This window comes from Cydia pomonella, chromosome 5 (assembly GCF_033807575.1).
Source record: "Cydia pomonella isolate Wapato2018A chromosome 5, ilCydPomo1, whole genome shotgun sequence".
Lineage (NCBI taxonomy): Eukaryota > Metazoa > Arthropoda > Insecta > Lepidoptera > Tortricidae > Cydia > Cydia pomonella.
The window spans coordinates 23,788,967-23,809,805 of NC_084707.1; the positions used below are offsets into that span (position 1 = coordinate 23,788,967).

Here is a 20,839-nt window from a genome sequence, read left to right on the forward strand (position 1 = left end):
AAATACTTAAATACATAGAAAACACCCATGACTCAGGAACAAATATCCATGCTCATCACATGAATAAATGCCCTTACCAGGATTTGAACCCGGGACCATCGGCTTCATAGGCAGGGTCACTACCCACTAGGCCAGACCGGTCGTCGTATATGCAGATGTCAATCACAAGGAAAAAATCAACGAACGGTTAAGATTGTAAACCTTAATGGTCAGCTAGTGGAATTGGTATCGCGTTGGACCGGCAATCCAAAGATGTGGGTTCGAGTCCCACGTTGACCAGAGTTGATCATCGTTGATTTTATCATTGTGATGGACATCTGCATATACTTACAATTAACAGAATTTAGTTTTTCTTTCAATGCAATTTGTAGTAAGTCAGAATACTGTCCTCCAAACTCTAACCCTGTTAACGGCGTATCTTTTCTACAGGCACCGAGTAACCGCACAAAGCTACCCGTTCTGAATTGCCCAACTAACTAACTATTTAAGCAACAGTTTGGGCTTTAATTAATCTTGACAAGTCATTGTTGAGAATCATTTATCAATATCATGCACTATTCGGGCAAGAAATGACGTTTTGATCGGGAGAATTACCTATAGTCACTTTCCTATGGAAACACTGCCATTATACGACTATTGTCTTGGTTTATCACTAAAAAATGAACTGAGGTTGTGTGTTACTCGAATCTGAACTTAAATTGTAACTAGGAAGGTTCTTTTTAAATTGCTGTGTTGATCTAAATAAGAGTTTGCGATAGTTATTTTCGTGTCGTTTTAGCCGTAAAAAATCTCATTGATTCGCTAAAATATGCTTTACTGCTGCAGAAATAAGTAGACATTGTCAATGAAAAAGCCAATTTAAATCGTTTTTAAACGTCGAAAATAATTGGCGTAATTAATAGATGGTCTTTGATGCCTTTGACGGACTTATGTGGTCACATCGACAAAAGAACGGTCATTATGACCCATTGTTGGCCGCTAGATGTCTCTTTTGTACTTAAACAACGTGCTGCCATCTATGTCGCAATGATCAATTGTTAGTTTATATAATAGGGTATTTGACTATCTTTTAAAAAAGTGTTCGGAATTTGAAGCTTTGGTATAGATACTCTTTATTGGCACACCTCAGCTAAAGAAAAACAATAATAATAATATTTACAGTTTATTTCTTTTATTTGTTTTGAAATTGTTATTTTGTTCGAAAGTGGGTTTTTATTTCACAATTCTTATTTACGCGCTAAAAACGGTGCTTCATCATACAGACGATAATATTCTTCACTGATTTACAATAACAGCTCGTTGATTTTGATAACAAAACTTTTGTATGACAGAGACATAAAATATACCTGTTAAAAGGGGTGATTCACGTATTTTAAATTGACATCGACATGTCTGGTCCGTACGCCAATGCGTGCTTCCATTGAAGTTTCTCGTTATGGAGCGAAACATATTGAGCCATCTTCGAGTATACCTACGTTTTAATATAATTATGTATGTTTAATATGTCTCGTTGATTTCCCAACTTTGAAACATATTTAAAAAAAAAAACTGTACGTAAATAATATTCTTTATAAAACATTCGATACCCTTCCGCTTCAATAATGCGATAAAAAACTGCACAAAACCCCAGTCAAACCTCCCCGAAACACAATGTATTCAAATTTTCAAAAATGGAACGCGTTTGAATTAAGCCCGTAGTGTTGCCAGCCCCGAGTGTGCCCCATTTTCCCATTCCGAGCTAGCATTGTCGGGAAAATATATTTTGTATGCCTGGCATTACAATGCGGGCCGTGTTATTTATTTAGATGTATACCATTGTGAGTGGCTTCGATCCCAGTGGCCAGACGGGAGGCAATCGAGGCGGGATGTTGTCGTTGCTGTGAGTTAGAAAGTCGGATGACCAGAGAAGTTGTGACCTCGAGACGGCTAACTTAACACGATGGGCCATCATACTGGCCCACTAAGATGGGTCAGCGTGTAGAGAGAGTAGTAGTGTCGGATGGCTTAAGGCGCGGCGGGATGGCGATAAGATGGCCATCGTGTAGAGGAGCCATAACATTTGAAAATTGTCACCCGATTGCAAGAGATTTCTTGCCGGTCCCATATTGGGATACCCTACAATGTAGGAGGGATTTATATCTTCTCGGGTCAGAGGTGTAGGGTTAGAGCCGGCGTAGCTTTATTCGACGTTCATAAGCGCATTGTAATATGTCTACTTGGAAAATAAACTATCTTTAATGGACACAGTATTTCTTTACTTTTTTATACAATATACACAGATAGACAAACAGGTTCAAAGTCTAAAGGGATACGAACTTAATCTGTAATAGTAAATGGAAAGTTCTGATGTAGCTTCCATACAATTTTATTTAATAAATTTTATTTAGAATTGATAGTTCCAACAAGGCAAATATGCGTCGATTTTCATTATGATGTCACTGTTCAGTTTTGTCAGATTTTAATAAAAAATGGTGTAAGTATTAGCATTCCCTATTCTGTAGAACATAAGAGCTATTTCACCGGGTGTTTCACTGAGTTACGAAAACGTATGGAACTTTTGTAACTCAACGTAAAAAAATTGTTCCAAATTGGGAATTCGTGTTTGTACCGACTAAAATGAGGAAATCTACCAAATTTTATCAAAAACTGCCAAAAAGATTAATCTGCAGAAAATATAAATTGGACCATATAATAAAACCCCTATCCCCCCTAGCAGACGCCTTAGGTATCGCTGGAGCGACATGGTGGAGGCGGATCTGCGCGAGCTTGGAGTCGACAATTGGCGAGAGGTCGCACAGGACTGAGAAAAGTGGCGCTGTCTTGTGTCGGAGGCCAAGTCTCATTTTGGGTCGCTGAGGCAACGGAGTAAGTAAGTGAGTATATTATAAACAATATTTGCCGAATTATGCTGAAAATTCGGCACTTTTATCCAATAATTACCGGAAACGAACTTTCAGAAAATTGTCTAATATGCCAAATACCGAATAATTGAACCCATCTCTAATGTACAGTGAGCTGTGAAATTGCATGGTGAAATTATGAATGAATTCATTGATACAGTCGCCATGCACTTTTGCGGCTGATGGCACATGTTTATGTTCACGAAATGCCGTCTCATAGTTTCTGATTTTCTCATACCGACCCAAGGGATTTATCAACTGATTCATTTACGCTTGGTAAGCTATTGGAATGACGTATCCAGGACTTGTACTTATACAGGTAACCGGTATGGGCAAATAATTGAATAGGTCCAGGAGTATCGAAAAATGGCGATATTACAGAGTTGAATAAATTAACTTGGGTCGTATTCTGTACGTATGTTGAGGGTTTCTTGAGAGGATTGTTGTTATTGAAAATATATGTCTAAGTAGGGGAGTAGGTAATTTTTTCTTTGAATAAATTAGATTTGGAAAATACAAGAAAATTATTTACTGATAATCGTGATTTCTTAATGCAATTTGTGTAAAAATGTCTTTATAATATTTACTTATTATTTATTTATTTGTAACTGAAAACCCGCTATCTACTTCAAAATTGGAACGGGAACGTTCAGTAACTAGGTCATATAACCACTCAGCCTACCGCTTTAGATTCATGAATACCGTTTAAATGAATAACTTTGACAAATAATCCCGACTTTAAAACAGATAAATCCACTTCATAAATCCAACAAAGGGTCCAAATCGTAATTCCAAACAATGACCTACCCAACTAATAATTAATTCAAAAGTAGTTGAGTTCCTTTTAAATGAGGCCACAAAATCAGCGAGGCCGCCACAAGCGATGTCAAATTTATATGACGGGTATTTTTACAGGTTAGTGAACGAGATGAAAGACTTCCAGTTCGAGTGGCATCTTGATAGTTAGCCTCTTACTCCTTAAGTAAAATAAATATTTTTTAAGGAACACTTTTTACAGAAATCGACCTAGGCCCAGACTGAGCAAAACTTGTACTATGTGTACTAGGCTACGATATACATATACGTGACATGATATAGATAAATACTTGATGACCCGTCTGGCCTAGTGGGTAGTTACTCTGCCTATGAAGCCGATGGCCCCGGGTTCAAATCCTGGTAAGGGCATTTATTCGTATAATTAGCATGGATATTCGTTTCTGAGTCATGGGTGTTTTCTATGTATTTAAATAAACTATAGGTATTATGACAGGGTTCTTTAATTTTGCAGTTGCAACGACTGTTGGACTCAGCTCCTAACCTACATTGGACTCTAATTTGCGATTTACAGCTGTAAAGCTTTTTAAGTATTTATACATTATATATATCGTTGTCTAAGTACCCTCAAGACAAGCCTTATTAAGCTTACTGTGGGACTTAGTCAATTTGTGTAACAATGTCCTATACTATTTATTTATTCATTTTTACATACTTATATACATAGAAAACACCCATTACTCAGGAACAAATATCTGTATTCATCACACAAACAAATGCCCTGTGATCCCGGGATTCGAACCCGGGACCATCGGCTTCATAGGCAGGGTCACTAGCCACCAGGCTAGACCGGTGCATTATAATTTGAATCCTCCATTCCCGCTCATCTCCTGGCCCTCTCGCTAAAGCTACGGAAGAATGGGATAAAACAATCGAATCGAAAAACGCCCCCAACTGAAGGGGTCCGTAATTATTAAATTGAAATCCGTGTTCGCCGGCAACGGGGACAGCCCCCAACTTAGAGCTATCGATCGTCTATTCTGAGTTTAGGTACCTACAGTAGGTAACTAGAATTGGGGCGATTTTTAACGTTTTTTTCTAAGAACCTATGAAGGTAGTCCTGGAACAATAGACAGGTCGTTTTTTTAGCATTTGAAAAAAGATAAACAATTTTGTCGTCTATTTATTTAAAAACGCTTTAAAAATTCAGGATGAGATTTGCTTCAACTTCAACATTTATTCAGAAAATAGGCAACAAGGGCATTTTTACACGTCAATATGGAATTTACATACAAGTAAAAACAAGCACATCTTGCAAGAATGTAAATGATCGTTTATGATTTATAATTGTTACATATTTGATGTAAATTATTTTTGAAAAGTGTTTTTCAATAAAACAAAAAGTCAAAATCGCTTACCTTCTTTCTAATGCAAAAAAAACGAACTATAGCTTCTGCCCCCGACTCCGTCTGCGTGGGATGATGTTGATGATGATTGATACAAACTATATCCTATGCCTTTCCTTGGGCCTCAAACTATCTCTATACTACATTTCATCTAGATGATTTGAAAAGGTAACAGACAGACAGACAAAGACTTACCTACTTTTGCATTTATAATATTAACATAGTAGAGTTAGTATTTACTTACTCCTTTGGCTCAGCGATCCAAAATGAAACTTAGACTCCGACACAAGACAGCGCCACTTTTCTCGGTCCTGTGCGACTTCTCGCCAATTGTTGACTCGAAGTTCGCGCAGATCCGCCTCCACCATGTCGCTCCAGCGATACTTGAGGCGTCCGACAGGACGTCCTCCTGCTAAGCGACGCAGGTACGCTCTTTTCACGTTCCGATCTTCATCTATTCTCTCAAGACGGCCCAACTAATGGAGTGAGCTTTACTTTCTCCTATGATGTTAGGTTCAGCCACTAACTATTGTATTACGGATACAGAGATAAGTTCTTATTTTTATTTTTCTCTTAGTACCTAATTAATATAGTTTTAAGTTTATACTAATAGTCGTTATGGATCAGTGATCTGAAATAAACAGTTTTTTTTTTAATATACCGCTATAAAGATATACAATAGCACTAGACTTATTTATTTATTTGATAAAATATAGTAGGGTAAAGGCACCTATTACCGTGGTAGTTAAGGAACTTTTCAAAAGAGATCCAAAAATTAAGGGTATCAATGCTGTCTAACAGCCAGGATTTTTTTTTTTCATCAGAGTATTTAATGAACTTTCCGTTTCACACGTTTTTGGATTCATTTTGGGTTATTATATGTATTAAAATATTTTTTGAAGCCAAAATGACCAAATCTTCTATTACCGTGGCAAGGGACAGGCTGTGATTCTATTATCGCGAATTGAGCTTTCATTACCGAGGGTACAATTGGCATGATTTTTCTGCACTCGTTAACAGAAACCAAACTCAAAATTCGAATCCTAATACCGAGGGTTAAAACAATAATAACGACGTGGGTTCTGTATATTATTTTTGTGTCATTAAGTTTAATAATGACACAAAAATAAAAAATAAAACTATAGGAGTATGTTTAAAAATAAGAGATGTATTCGAAGAGATTATAATTACACTTTGGCACAATCAAATACTATTAAATAGTTAACTTACCAAGTACCCACGAGTACCTGTATAACAAGTTATAAGTTGAATGTTTTACATGTAAAACAACAAAAATTACTGTTAGTAAAGTTTTACTAAGGACGTATATGACAAATAGGCCTGCCTGTTATTAAATAAAGCAATTTTTAAATGCTATAAAGATTGATAAGAGTTTGTCTTACTGATGTTGTCGCCATGGCATTTTGACAACACCACGACGACTATATCCTACCAATACTGCGCGTGACGTACATCCGGAGCTGTCAAACCCAACGTCATAAAAGGGCAAGCACAAGGCGGGAGCGACCACTTGCCATCTAGCAGCCACCAGCGACGGAGTATTGTACATATGGTGCATTGGTGTCCTGAGTATAATTGTATCATACCTATTTGCTTTATCATTCACGGTCGTATTAAGTATAATATGGTTTACATATTATACTTAATACGATCAGTTCATTCCTTGTATTATTGTTACGTGAATAAATAAATAAATGTATTAATGTTGCTTGGGTGTTTATTTCATCAGAAGTGAAGAGTAGCACCACGCCATGCCACGCCATCGGAAGAGGTCGAGGCGTCACGGGAAGAAGCGTGACACTAGCTCAAGCTCATCGATATCAAGCACATCGTCCAGTTCGTCTTCTCGCTCTGCAAGTTCGAGCTCCAGCAGTGACCATGCCTCAAGAAAAAGAAGGAAACGTGGCCGTAAGGGATCGCCAACTGTGAGTCAAAACGTTGTCTTATCATCAGTTATCCCCGAATATGACCCTCTGGTAGACGACATAGACATGTGGCTCAATGTGGTTCAAGCTAACGCTCGTGCATTTGGTTGGTCGGATAATATGATTAAATACCAAGCGTTGCAAAAATTACGTAATTCTGCTAAAACGTGGTTAGATTCTCTTCAAAAAAATGAGACTCGGTGGACGTCATGGAAATGGCGACAATGGCGTAATACGTTGTCGGATACATTTCAAACAAAACGGTGTATGTACAACTTGATTAAACAATTAGTTGACACAAAGCCGTTGCCTAATCAGTCTCTTTACGAGTTTTTTTTTCAACAAAAGGGAAAAATTGATAGATTACAGTTAAGATTTAGTGAAAGAGATATTAATTCAATCATTGTCGGTTCGATTGGCGATAGCAGTATAAGTACGGCGGTTGAAGCAGGGAACTTTAGATACTGTGAAGATTTAGCTGCATTTTTGCACGGTAGAACGTACGTTGCGACTGATAAGCCCCCGATTCAAAAGGCTCATTCGTATACAGCACCTAAGCCTTCATATCGTAACAGTGGTTCATCAAGCCTTAATAGTGTTGATAGGTCGGACCCCGCGGTCAAAAATGAAGCATCTTCTAGCAGTAGCAATCATTTCAATAACATGGTTTGTTATCGTTGTGGTGAGACAGGGCATAAAAGAAATACATGTACTGTGAAAGATACAATTCGTTGTACCCTATGCAGTAAAATAGGTCATTTAGAAGCTGCCTGCAAATCTAAATTAAAATCGAAAACTGAAAAGGAAGTTGAGGTCAAAATGATTTATTCCGGTTCGCACTCAAAACAAAAGTTTTATAAAAAGGTAGATTTAAATAATACAGAGTGCCATGCGTTCTTTGATATGGGGAGCGAGTGCTCACTTTTAACGCCGGACGTAATAAAACGTTGCCAATTACAACCGTTCAAAATAAAACCTATTACTTTAGTAGGGTTTAGAGATGAGGTTTCTTTCCAAGTCACCGAAGCAGTCGCGACTAACTTGAAGGTAGACAATGTGCAACTATTTATAACATTGTATGTTGTTGACAGGTTAAATGGGTGTAATTTGTTAATAGGACGTAATTTCACGGAAAACAAAAGCATCATGTACACGCGTGCGGGAGATACCTTAACATTTGATCCTGCACATGTCTTAAGCGTAAATAATGTGGCCATTAGTTTGATTAGTGATTTATCTAGTGAGCATCAAGCTATCGTAAATAATATTTTTTCAAGGTACCCTCAGTGTACATCGCAAGAGTTGACTAGCTTAGGCAAAACATCTTGTGTAGAATTGTCAATTGAATTGACGTCAAATAAGCCGGTTTGTCAACGGCCTTATAGGATGTCGGAAGCAGAGAAGGCAAAAACACGGGAAATTACAGACGAACTTTTAAAAAACGGTATCATTCGCCACAGCTGCTCTGCCTACGCTAGCCCAGCCTTGTTAGTAGATAAATCATCGGGAGAAAAACGTTTGTGTATAGATTATCGGCAGTTAAATAAAATAACAGTTAAAGAAAAATACCCAATGCCGATGATAGATGATCTTATAGATCGGTTACGAGGCTGTAAGTTTTTCACGTCCCTTGATTTAAAAAACGGGTACTATCAAATTGGCGTAAAACCAGAGGATACACACAAACTTGCGTTTGTTACTAGTGACTCTCATTTTGAATTTATTAGGATGCCGTTCGGGGTCTGCAATGGGCCGGCGGTATTTCAAAGGCTAATGAATACTATTTTGGGCGATTTGCGTTTTGGAAAGGTAATATGTTATATGGATGATCTACTAATAGCCACAGAAACTTTGGAGGAAAACATAGCCTGTCTAGAACAGGTACTAGATTTGTTGGTGACTAACGGATTAACTTTAAATTTAGAAAAATGCTCATTTTTTCGTAATAACATTACTTTTCTCGGCTACGAAATATCTGAACACGGCATTCGGCCGAGCTCAAAAAAATTAAAGGCTTTAGTAGATTATCCGACTCCTAAATCAGTACATCAATTGCGCCAATTTTTGGGACTAGTCAACTATTTTAGAAAATTCATTAAAAATTGCGCCCTAGTTTGCAAACCTTTAACTAACTTATTAAAAAAAGGAATCGTTTGGCACTGGGGTTCCGAACAAGATAAAGCTGTAACCGATCTAAAAGAGAAACTGATTAACAATGCGGTGCTTGAAATTTTTGACCCTAAATTACCGATTAATCTCTATACTGACGCTAGCCAGGACGGTATAGGTTGTATTTTGATGCAATTAACTAAAAATGGAGAAAAACCAGTTCATTTTTATAGCCGCCAAACTACAAAAGACGAAAAGAAGTTTCACTCCTTCGAATTGGAACTCCTAGCAATTGTGACAGCACTACAACGATTCCGTCATTATTTAATAGGCACTCAGTTTAAAATAACTACGGATTGTAATGCGGTCAAATATGCGTTAAGTAAACAAAATATAGTACCACGCATAAGTAGATGGGTGTTGTATACGCAGGAATTCACTTTTGACATAACTCATAGAGCTGGCTGTCAAATGCAACATGTAGATGCCTTAAGCCGGAACCCGTTGAAAGAGGAAAACGAAACTGAATCCGTAATGTCTATTACAGAAGGTGATTGGTTATTGTCAGTTCAGTTACAAGATGCAGCTATCTGTAGTATTCGCGATATTCTGTTGTCAGGTGAGGCCGAGTCTAATAAACGGATTTTTAATGAATACGAGGTGTTAGGTAATAAAGTGTACCGACGTACAGAGTATGGAAGGCGCTGGTTGGTTCCAAAAAGTTGTATATGGCATGTAATACGCGCCAACCATGATGATGTAGGACATTTTGCAGTCGATAAAACTATTGAGAGAATTCGAGCAAAATTTTGGTTTCCGCGTTTAAAAAAGACAGTCACAAAATACATAAAAAATTGTATAAATTGCATTTATTACAAAAATGTACATGGTAAAAAACCCGGTAAATTATTTCCAATTCCCAAATACGCAAGGCCCTTTCATACTCTGCACGTGGACCATCTTGGCCCTTTCGTAAAAACAACACAACAGAATAGTTATTTATTAGTTCTTGTAGACTCTTTCACAAAATTTGTGTTCATATCGCCGGTTAAAAATACAAAAAGTGCGGTAGTCATTAATGAATTAAATAAGATTTTTAAGATTTTCGGTAACCCTAAACGGTTGATTTGCGACGCGGGTAGCGCATTTACATCAAAGTTATTTACAGAATATTGCAACGCTAGGTATATAAGACGTCATATTATCGCGACAGCCGTACCTCGCTCGAACGGTCAAGTGGAGCGCTATAACTTGACGATTTTAGAGGCCTTACGAAGCATGGGAGCTAATACAGAAAATAATAAATGGGATACGCACATACCAAGTATCCAGCAAGGCATTAATAGCACTGTAAACAAAACCACAGCCGCAGTACCCAGTGAGGTTTTCTTTGGATACCGAATTAGAATGAATAATGATGCGATTATTGATGATAATTTGGAGAATAATATCGATGTTACTGCATTAAGAAACACTGTTGATAATAATATAAAAAAAGATGCGGAACGACAAAAGGCATCATTTGATTCAAAAAGAAAGGAGGCAATACAGTATAATGTTGGCGATCTAGTTGTGCTGAAAATCCCTAGTCAGTCCAATGATGGTAATAGCACTAAATTATTACCTTTGTACAAAGGGCCCTTCCAAATTACTGAGGTTTTAGGACATGATAGGTACAAGGTCGCTGACCTAAGAGGCGCTGAAAGAAGTTCGAAAAGGTATGATGGAACGGCTTGCGTGGAGAATATGAAGCCGTGGATTCATATAGAGGAGTAACCGGATGTTGTCGATGAAAGGTATTTCTACATTTTTAATTATTAATTTTATTTAATTTAAATACAAATAATTTGTTTACAAATAATATCAATTATAGCTTCATCATTCCTTGGTGTCTTTTCGTGCAGATAACTATATTAATTACGTTACAGATATCCTTTTAATTCGTTTTAAAAAAAAGGCCTAATGCTAAAGCTTTGAACGTTCCATGAGCTATGATTTGTAAGATAACATGCGATAGGAATCTGTGATGAACGCTATTGCATAGTGTTTGGTGATAAGCGACTAGAGTAATTATAACATTACTTAGTTGAAACCAAGACACTTTCAAACACTTCATACGCTATGGAACTAAAAGCTATTTCACTGTTATCGTTAACATATGCTATACCTATGTGTATTTCTGTTCACAGCTTCCGCATCAGGCCCTAACGAGTTCCAGGAGTAACTCGTGGCACAGGACGGCCGGATGTTGTCGCCATGGCATTTTGACAACACCACGACGACTATATCCTACCAATACTGCGCGTGACGTACATCCGGAGCTGTCAAACCCAACGTCATAAAAGGGCAAGCACAAGGCGGGAGCGACCACTTGCCATCTAGCAGCCACCAGCGACGGAGTATTGTACATATGGTGCATTGGTGTCCTGAGTATAATTGTATCATACCTATTTGCTTTATCATTCACGGTCGTATTAAGTATAATATGGTTTACATATTATACTTAATACGATCAGTTCATTCCTTGTATTATTGTTACGTGAATAAATAAATAAATGTATTAATGTTGCTTGGGTGTTTATTTCACTGACATAATTAGCTGCACAAAACAAGTAAGTAACATTTTCTCATAAGGCACAGCGTAAATTATAGTCGAAATTTTATAAGCTGGACGTTTACCACCTGAGTGAAAGTTTACCACAGTGAAATGGTAAACGTCCACATTATAAAATTTCGACTATATATAAAAACATGAACATTTTTAATTCTAATATTTTTGATAAGGTAATTAAGTTAAATAAAGTCTCTCACATATATGGTTTAAGAAGAAATTTATTCTCAAAAAGAATTTACAAAATTCGCTTACTTGAGAATACAATATTTATATAATATATCTTAGGACTAACATGCAGACAATGTAAGATTAATCGATACAAAATTTTAGTTAGGTTACAAAGTGGGTAGAATAGAAAAGAAATACTTAACTAGCCGACTTGGATAACTTAACTCGTACAAGTAACTATGGTGCATTCCCAGCGCTTAACTAGCGCATGTGAGTTTACGCAATCAAGTATATGTGTGACTTCCAATTAAGCGCGGTTAGTAGGAATTGTGAGTCGCGTTATATTGGTTTACCAATTATGCGTCCGTCAGCGGGGAAATGAAAACTCGTTGCGTGACAAATGTCGGCGAGCTACGAACCAGTTAGCATGGAGAAGTCAATTGGTTATTATAACGCAAGTCACAGAGTATTACATAGTATTTGTTATAAATAATATAACAAGTTACAATTATTTACGGTATTTCATTTATATATCATTTCATTTATATATATATATTTTTTTCATTTATAGTAGTTGTAACTTTTTTATTTATAGTATAGTTATTTTGTTGATGTATATTATTTTTATGTAATTTTATGGATAAAATAATAAGTAGGGAAATAAAGTTTTTGCATTTATCATTTTAGTTTATTGTTATTTATGTTTATTTTAGTATATTGTTTAATAGTATAGTTTGAATTAGTATTGTTTACATATGAATATTAACGGTTGTAAGACATATAGGATACATGTAGTAATATAGTATATATATTGAATATGAAATTACATGCGTGATTTTTTTCGGATATTATTATTTTAAAGTATAATACTTAAAAATAATATTTATTTGGATTAATTGAAAATGTATTTGATTATATGTACGTACTATTTGCTTAACAAATATACATGCACAGGCTCATTTAATTATTACATTATTTATTATATAGAATTTTAGGTGCTTGTTGAAGCTAGCCATGGATTTCGATTCCAGTATGTTTAGTTGAAATCTGGTACGTAATATTAGCTATATTAGTATATACACCGTGTTTTTATTGAATTGCGTTAACTCCGGGGTTTCGGTAAGTACGTTTAAGGAAACTAAATGGCATAGTTAATTTTTACAAAAAAAAAAAATTTTTGTTTTTTTTTTACTATTTTTATTTTTATAAAAAGTAACTAAATGTTGCATATAGCGTTGTTGTAACACGGGCATTACATTTAACTCAACCAAACAATTGAAAACTGTGGTATATCAATGTCATTTCTAACATCGATCGTCCGAGATAGTAACGTACGTTAGTAGCAAATGTATGAACTCGCACTAAACACTAATCAATAAGTAAACAGGCCCTAAGGCAAGTGTACACGCTCGTAAGGGCCTTATAATATAAAAAAATATGATTGATTATCTCCGAAAATGAGTTAATTAGAATATCGGTGTCTTTGAGAAAGTTACTTAATTAAAGCTCAGGAATGCACCCTCGAAATTAACGCAAATAAAAAAAAACACGGTGTATATATGAGTTTAATTTTACACCGCCGGAGTCTCCGTCACCGTTACTTGTACATGGTTTTTTGGATGTGAAGATAAAATTTTTGGTATGCCCTTTACATATTTGATGTATAAGTTTGGCTCACCATTAGATATTCGAGCTTGAAGTTCTTCTTTTACACTTTTTAGAAAGTCTCTCTGGTAGGGCGTTTGGTCCGAGTATATTTTAACATTATGTATTTTATTTTTATTTCGGAGTATGTAGTTCACTGTAGCCTTTGATGCAAAGGTCGCCTTTATTGGGCGAACTTTGTTTTCGACGTATTTACCTAGGCGAATGATCTGCAGAGGATCAGGGCAGTCGTTATATATTGTTTTTATAATCTTTTCAATTTCATATTTGTCAAGGACATCTCTATCAGCAGCCTCGGGGCCTGCTTCTTGGATACCGACTATAATGATATTCTTATCTCGAATGGATCGCTGTTGACATTCTGCAACGAGCTGATTGTAACTGTCAGGCGTTAACGCAATGGGTGCTCGTGTAACACTTGATCTAAGTGACTGAAGATCCGTTTCTATTACCTTCACTTTATATTATGTGTTATAAATTATAATTTACCCGTTTATAACTAACAAATCACAGTACTTTTCGTATTGCTGATTCTTATAGCTAAAAAAAAACATGTCTGAGATTTTGGACTACTGTATAAATAAAATTATATAAAAAAAAATCTAATCGGAATTGTCCGGCAGTTGGGTACCCTTCCTTGTCTGTCAGAGTAATAACTGAATCAGAAAACAGAAGAATTTAAATCTGATAATGATAACTGAAGTCTAAATTTTATCAACGAAATCTGTACTTGCGGTACCCTAAATGCGATATTTCAATACAATACCAAATAGTGACTCGGTAATAGATAACTCTTTAAGAGCCTATTACCGACCCATTCGATATTTCTCTGGGTCGGTAATAGATTTCTATACATTCTATTACCGAGGGTAATCTGATCATACCATCGGTAATAGGCTTAATTTGGAGTTTAATTAAACCTAATTCCGACCCTTAAAAAGAATAAAACACAGATGTTTTTTCAAATCAAATCAAACACGTATATTACAAGCTTCTTGTAAAGACAAAATCACATAACTGGCAAGTAAATTTTAGGTTTTAACTCAAAATAAAAAAAAGTTGACAGATTAAGGGTTCCCATAGAAACAAGGAAATCGGTGCTGAAGTTTTTGTTAAAAATTAAGGGTTAGTTGAATACTTTCCACACCACGGAAATAGCTCTTTAATAGCGTGAATAGATCAAGATTGGAATAAATAAAAGAAATTATAAAATTGATAATTTGTACCAAAACTAAAGAGTAAATAACAAAACTACCACTTTTTCTATTAACGTGGCATACCACGGAATTACTTACCACAGAAGTAATTGGCGCCTATCACCGCTGTATTTTATTTTCAATTTTAAACGTATTTCCTGGTCAAAAACTAAGTTAAAAGTAATTCAAAATCGTGTAGAAAACAATACACAACCTCTTAAAAGGCATTGCACTAGTTTATTTGCCATAACTATTACGTAAAACACTAAGTAAGATTGGAGTGCACTTACCTGTGGAGTCACGCGTCTGTATGGAACAACCGGTTCTTGCGCCGCCGTCGCACAAACTGACGAATCGCGAGTTTTTTGTTACACTCACACAAATGCACACTAATGGGCACGATACCAATGAATGAGCTTGTTTTGTGTATGCTTTATTTCTTAGAGAATAGATCTGTTTGCTTGCAAAATTCGTATTTGTAAACACCGCGGTGTTAGACGTCGATTTTGATACCCGCGTTAATAGCCGCCGTTACCCTAATATACGCGTGACGGAGTGGTTTGAAACAAGTCATCGAAAAGATTTTTGACCTAGTAGTAATATATGGTATTTTATTTAGGTGCATTAAGTAGCATTTAATCATGTTGGTTTGAAACGGAGGAAACAAATAACCCGACACGGATGACGGTCAATTGTAAAACGGTTACGGGAATACGGTATAGGGAGAGCGACGGTGCTGCTATCTCTACAACTTGGGAAGCAAATCAAATTATTGTATTAACTGTTCTGATTTGTGTTTTTCTTAGAAAGTCATAATTATAAATTAAAACAGATGATGAGATCTGTCGGTCTGGCATGAGTTTGCGTTCTCGCCCGCAAGTCCATACTTGAAGTCGCGTAAGATGGAGTCATGCGCGAGAACGCAACTCAGGTTTGTAAGCCTCCTAAGGCCCATTCATACAAATGAAAACTCCAAAATTTGCCACTTCAATTTGAACCTATAGTGTAGGAGAGTTGATTTTGCTTTGTTTTAAAATGGAAAGATACAAAGCAAATTCAACTCTGTTCTAATTGAATATGATTTTTTTTTTATACTACGTCGGTGGCAAACAAGCATACGGCCTGCCTGATGGTAAGCAGTATCCGTAGCCTATGTACGCCTGCAACTCCAGAGGAGTAACATGCGCGTTGCCGACCCTAACCCCCTCCCACCCTCGTTGAGCTCTGGCAACCTTACTCACCGGCAGGAACACAACACTATGAGTAGGGTCTAGTGTTATTTGGCTGCAATTTTCTTTAAGGTGGAGGTACTTCCCCAGTTGGGCTCTGCTCTAGATCTGGAATAACATCCGCTGTGCTGTGCCCTACCACACAGAGCGAAATTTCATCGAACTGAATAAGTTCTATAGGTTGGGTCTTAGGAGGTAAGATTATATGAATACTAATCAAATAATTTGATAAAGTTTTAAATGTGTTTCTATTGTATTACGGATACAGAGATAAAGACAAGTCCCATCAAAATTCAAATAGGTACTTGACTGTGTATAAATATTTTCACTTCTTATACGAAATAAAGCAAGATAAGAGGATAAGTTCGCTTTGGTACTTCTTACTCATTCTATGTTACTTTTAATATGTATTTTTGTACTATGTATATGTAAAGTTTAATATGTAATCTACTTTTAATATGTAAAGTTTACTACTACTTAGTAGTCTAAAGCATCGGAAAATTATTTATTGCACACTATCTATTTAGTAAATCGAACAGAAATTTTAAGACTATAAGAAAATTAAAAATTAAGAAGGATGTTTTATTAAATATACATATGATTGATTGTTGTTTTTCATCTATTCTTTCATAATGAGGCACAAACATAAATGCGTACTTAAAGTTATCAATTCTATATTGAGTAATCCCATTCTTTTAAGCAGATACAATAAAAACACAAACAATACCTTAGTGACATAAATTGCCTATGCGGAAAAATTAACGGGCAAGACATTTTTTGACTAAGCCAGAAATAACTAATCCCTAACTAAGTATCTTGTTAAGCTTTTCAGTTAGGTTACCTATTTCGTAAGTAACGTAACTCTTTTGCTAACGATTAGTAAGAAATAATAATTTAATGTTCTCAAATATTCAAAAATATGCGGTTTACCTACTAGTGGAGACATCTAGCGGAGTCTAGCCGAAATAAGAAGACGTTATAAATCTTTTGCTATTTTTTTATACACTTGCTATTTTGGCTAATTATATGTAATTGTATTAGCGTTTTGGTACCTATATTACATTTCACAAAACTTTAAAACTACGTATAAATTGTACACATGTAATCATAATTCGTATATTAATTTAACTATTCATTTAATAAAGTATTCAAAGTAATGTTTTGTAAGTACGTATGTATTTGTATTTATAAAAAGTTAATATTGTAAAACTAAATAAAATAAATAAAAGGTAAACAAAATATGACGTGTCTTTTTTTGAAAATGATTAAAAAAATCTATTTAAAAATTAGTTTATATTACTTATGAAAGCAAAATAATGTATCATCTTATATGATTTATAACTGTTACATATTTTCTATGACTTATTTAAAAGTGTTTTATAATAAAAGGACACGTCAAAATCGTTTACCTTCTTTCTAATATAAAAAAAAACGAAGTATAAAAAAGTTTCCATGGTCCAAAATATGGTAGGTAGTAGATAGTAGAATTAAATACCTATCTTCGTTCAGGTGTGACTATTATTGAAATGGTTGTAGTTCTGGGATATAAAAATGAAAGAAACAACTCGAAAAAAACTAAAATAACATTGGTATTGATACGTAGGTATTTGTGGACCATACAATACAATACTACTCTTTATTGCACACCTCAATACAGAAAACAATACAACGAATACAGAAAATTAAGAAGACGCAAAACATCACGTGATTGTATCGCTAAAAAGCGATAGTTGTAGTACTGGACTTGGTGGTTTATGGTATTGAGAAAAATAATAAAGTACATAGGTACTTAACTCGAAATGGGTGTTCCTAGCGCAGTATAAATGTGCAATAGTAAGACATGCCACAAAGGTGCATCTCAAGTCTCACTAAAAGTACCTACTATGTGTCATTTTATTATTTAAAATCATATTGTATCTACTCTATTCTAATTTTCTTTTTTATATACCTTCTCTATATCAACAAAATTTCCAAGGATCGTTCATTATCACTTATAAAGTGTCGATCAATTTTCTCTTTATGGTTATTGAAAATGAAAACTAGTAAGGCGTTTCTTGGAAGTAGGTATTAATATTACTAGTTATATATAATGAAATAAATGAAAATGAAAATAAATGACTAAATGAAAATATTCAAAAATATGTGCCAAAGAACGAAATGATAAGTGAGTTTCTTGAACTTAATATGCGATCACAAAAAAAAATATAAATATGGCGAGAAAGATTAGATGCAGTAGGTAATTATGAAAATTTTGATATGTTTAATAAGTTTTTGAAATTCACTTAATTATTTTAGGATTCATTTTAATGTAAGGGTTATATGGTACGGAAGAAAAATAAATTTTAAAATAAAAACAATTTAGTTTATTTTTATGGCATTAACAAAGTTTTTTCCTCATACTATAATACATCGTTGGTACTGACATCGAATTATAATTAAACACTAATATTTACATTTGAGATGCACTAATACCTTTCTTAGCCAGGCGGCTTATCGTAGACAGGCTAACACCTAGTATAGGATCAATAAATAAATTACACAGCAATAGTTTAAAGTAAGGCTTAAAGTCTTGATCGATACGCGGGAAACAAGTAAACTCAACAAACCGACGCGAGAAGATTACGAAACAAATCTGGAACCAGTCTTAACTATTCAGCTAAGTCGCGACATCTATAGAAAATAATCTCTTTTTGGTACCAATCTCACTTCACATAATTCCGGCGCTACTTTACCTTAAACATTTAAAGACGCATCGAAAACAAAAATCACAGTTAACACAATTCGATACTCTATTCATTAGAGCCTAAGCTATCATAACTCCTCAACATAATATGTACAAGCACTTGATATGAGACGCACTCTTTACAATTCTCTAGTAACTATTTAATTCAATAAATAAAGTACGCGCATATTGGCCTCACAGTTCGTAACACTTATAACTACACTGCCAACCTGGAAGGTGTTCTTCAAGGCAGGCAAGTTGGTCTTCAATATATGACGGAAACTGGCCGCCGGAGCTGGTCGTCGTGAGGGCTGTGCTGCGTCGGCGTGGCGGGCGAGACCGGTGATGACGGAGCGCCGTACTGCGGGAACAGGGGAGACGAGAACGGTTTCGGCGGCCCCGTCGGCGTCGTGTACAGTGACGAATAGAATGAGGACACTACAGCGGCGGCGGATGATGACACCGTCGGTAATTTTTCCGCCGTCGGCGCCATCAGTTTGGAGAACTGAAGATGATCCAACTGATGTGGGAAGTATGGCGACATCGCAGGGTATGATAGCGAATCCAAATGTCCAACACCCGGTGCTGGGCCTGTGAAGTAAGGCAGCGGGAAGCTGGGGAACGCTCCTGCACCAGGCGCTCCTCCGGAGGTCGGGGGCTTGGGCTTCCTGCGCGGCCTGTACTTGTAGTCCGGATGCTCCTTCATATGCAGAGCTCGCAGTCTTTTAGCCTCGTCAATGAACGGCCTCTTCTGCATTTCTGACAACAGCTTCCACTCCGCGCCGAGCCGTTTAGAAATCTCCGAGTTGTGCATCTTCGGGTTGTCCTTGGCTATTTGTCGGCGCTGAAGTCTGGACCAGACCATGAACGCGTTCATCGGCCTCTTGATGTGCCCCTCGGACTGCGGTGAGGAGGCCGGCAGCGGCTGCGGTGCACTCGGGTACTCCGGCAGCATGCCCGGATGCATGGAGAACGCATAAGGGTGATGGCTTAAAGTCGACATGATTATTTCCAAGTGTCGAAGACTTTAAAGCATTGATTGTAAGGTGATTTATGGCACAATGCGGTGAATAGCACTAAGAGCAGGTGAATGTGTCGCGTCGAAGTCGAGCGATAGACTGACGGGATAGCTAAGAGCTCGCGTGGTTATCGGCGCGAGGGGGGCGCGGCCTGGGGCGGCGTGACCGCTGCCAATAGAGGGCCCGCGTGTAAAGCCTGCGCCCCTCCTCGACACTTGTGTCCGTCCTGCTCACTCTAACCAATTTTACTTATGTTTGTCCCCCTCAGTCCAACAACACCCTGTACCGTAGCTTGGAACAACCGTACAGCTGTTTGGATCTGTCGCGGGCTCGGAGCTCAATGCATCATAATATAACTGGTACAATAATGGGCTATTTTAGACATTTCTTTTGGAATGAAAAATATGACAAAACTTGCCCGAATCAGGTGTATTCAATGCTTTCTTGGATTCTTTCAACCTTATTTTATTTTCTACAATAATGATTCTGTCGCCATATTTTATTTTTTAATTAGCACGTATTAAATTTGTTGTAATAATTTATTTGATATAAAAATCTAAGACTTTTAAGCAACATTAAGACTTTAAATTTGGGAATCTGGACATTGTAAACTGCCTGTTAATTAATAATTTAGAAGATGATGTGGATTGAAATATAAAATAGATATGTAATTGTTAGTTTTCTATCGTTTTTCAATTTAATATTTAATATTGGTATAATTTACTAATAATCGGTATAAATTCCTATTTTAGAATACAACTGTAGGATAAAAATTACATATTAGACATCTCCAAAGTTACCTACCTACCTATGCATAGATATATTCAGAACTTGCCCAACAGCTCTACCTAGCTAATAATGAAATAGCTGATTAGTGCACGATTTTTCTTTCTTGTTTCTTATTGTTTTAGTAAAAAGTATTTCAATGGAACTAAATCCCCGTGGTTTTAAGGATTCATTCGTAATAATTTGATTGTAGTTCGATTGATTCACAGATATGATAATAATTTATAATCTGACGTATAATAAATAATTTTGGACCCGGGTACGTCCTTAAACTACGTTCAAAAGAGAGGTATGGGCATTGTGAA

At 36.1% G+C, this 20,839-nt stretch overlaps 1 protein-coding gene and 1 non-coding gene across 2 annotated transcripts; one reads left to right on the forward strand and one right to left on the reverse strand.

Annotated features, from left to right (window-relative positions):
- The first annotated feature begins 207 nt into the window (after positions 1–207).
- On the forward strand, positions 208–279 carry Trnaa-ggc (transfer RNA alanine (anticodon GGC)). Its single transcript has one exon. It is a non-coding gene; the product is annotated as a tRNA-Ala (tRNA).
- Positions 280–18,339: 18,060 nt separating this feature from the next.
- On the reverse strand, positions 18,340–20,205 carry LOC133518128 (transcription factor sox-3-like). Its single transcript, XM_061851711.1, has one exon. It carries the CDS (start codon positions 19,730–19,732, stop codon positions 18,995–18,997), a length of 738 nt encoding a protein of 245 aa, XP_061707695.1. The 5' UTR covers positions 19,733–20,205; the 3' UTR covers positions 18,340–18,994.
- Between the last annotated feature and the right edge of the window lie 634 nt (positions 20,206–20,839).

What these genes read in the sequence shown, in the direction of transcription:
- LOC133518128 (XM_061851711.1), bottom strand. Translation starts at nt 19,732, where the DNA reads ATGTCGACTTTAAGCCATCACCCTTATGCGTTCTCCATGCATCCGGGC.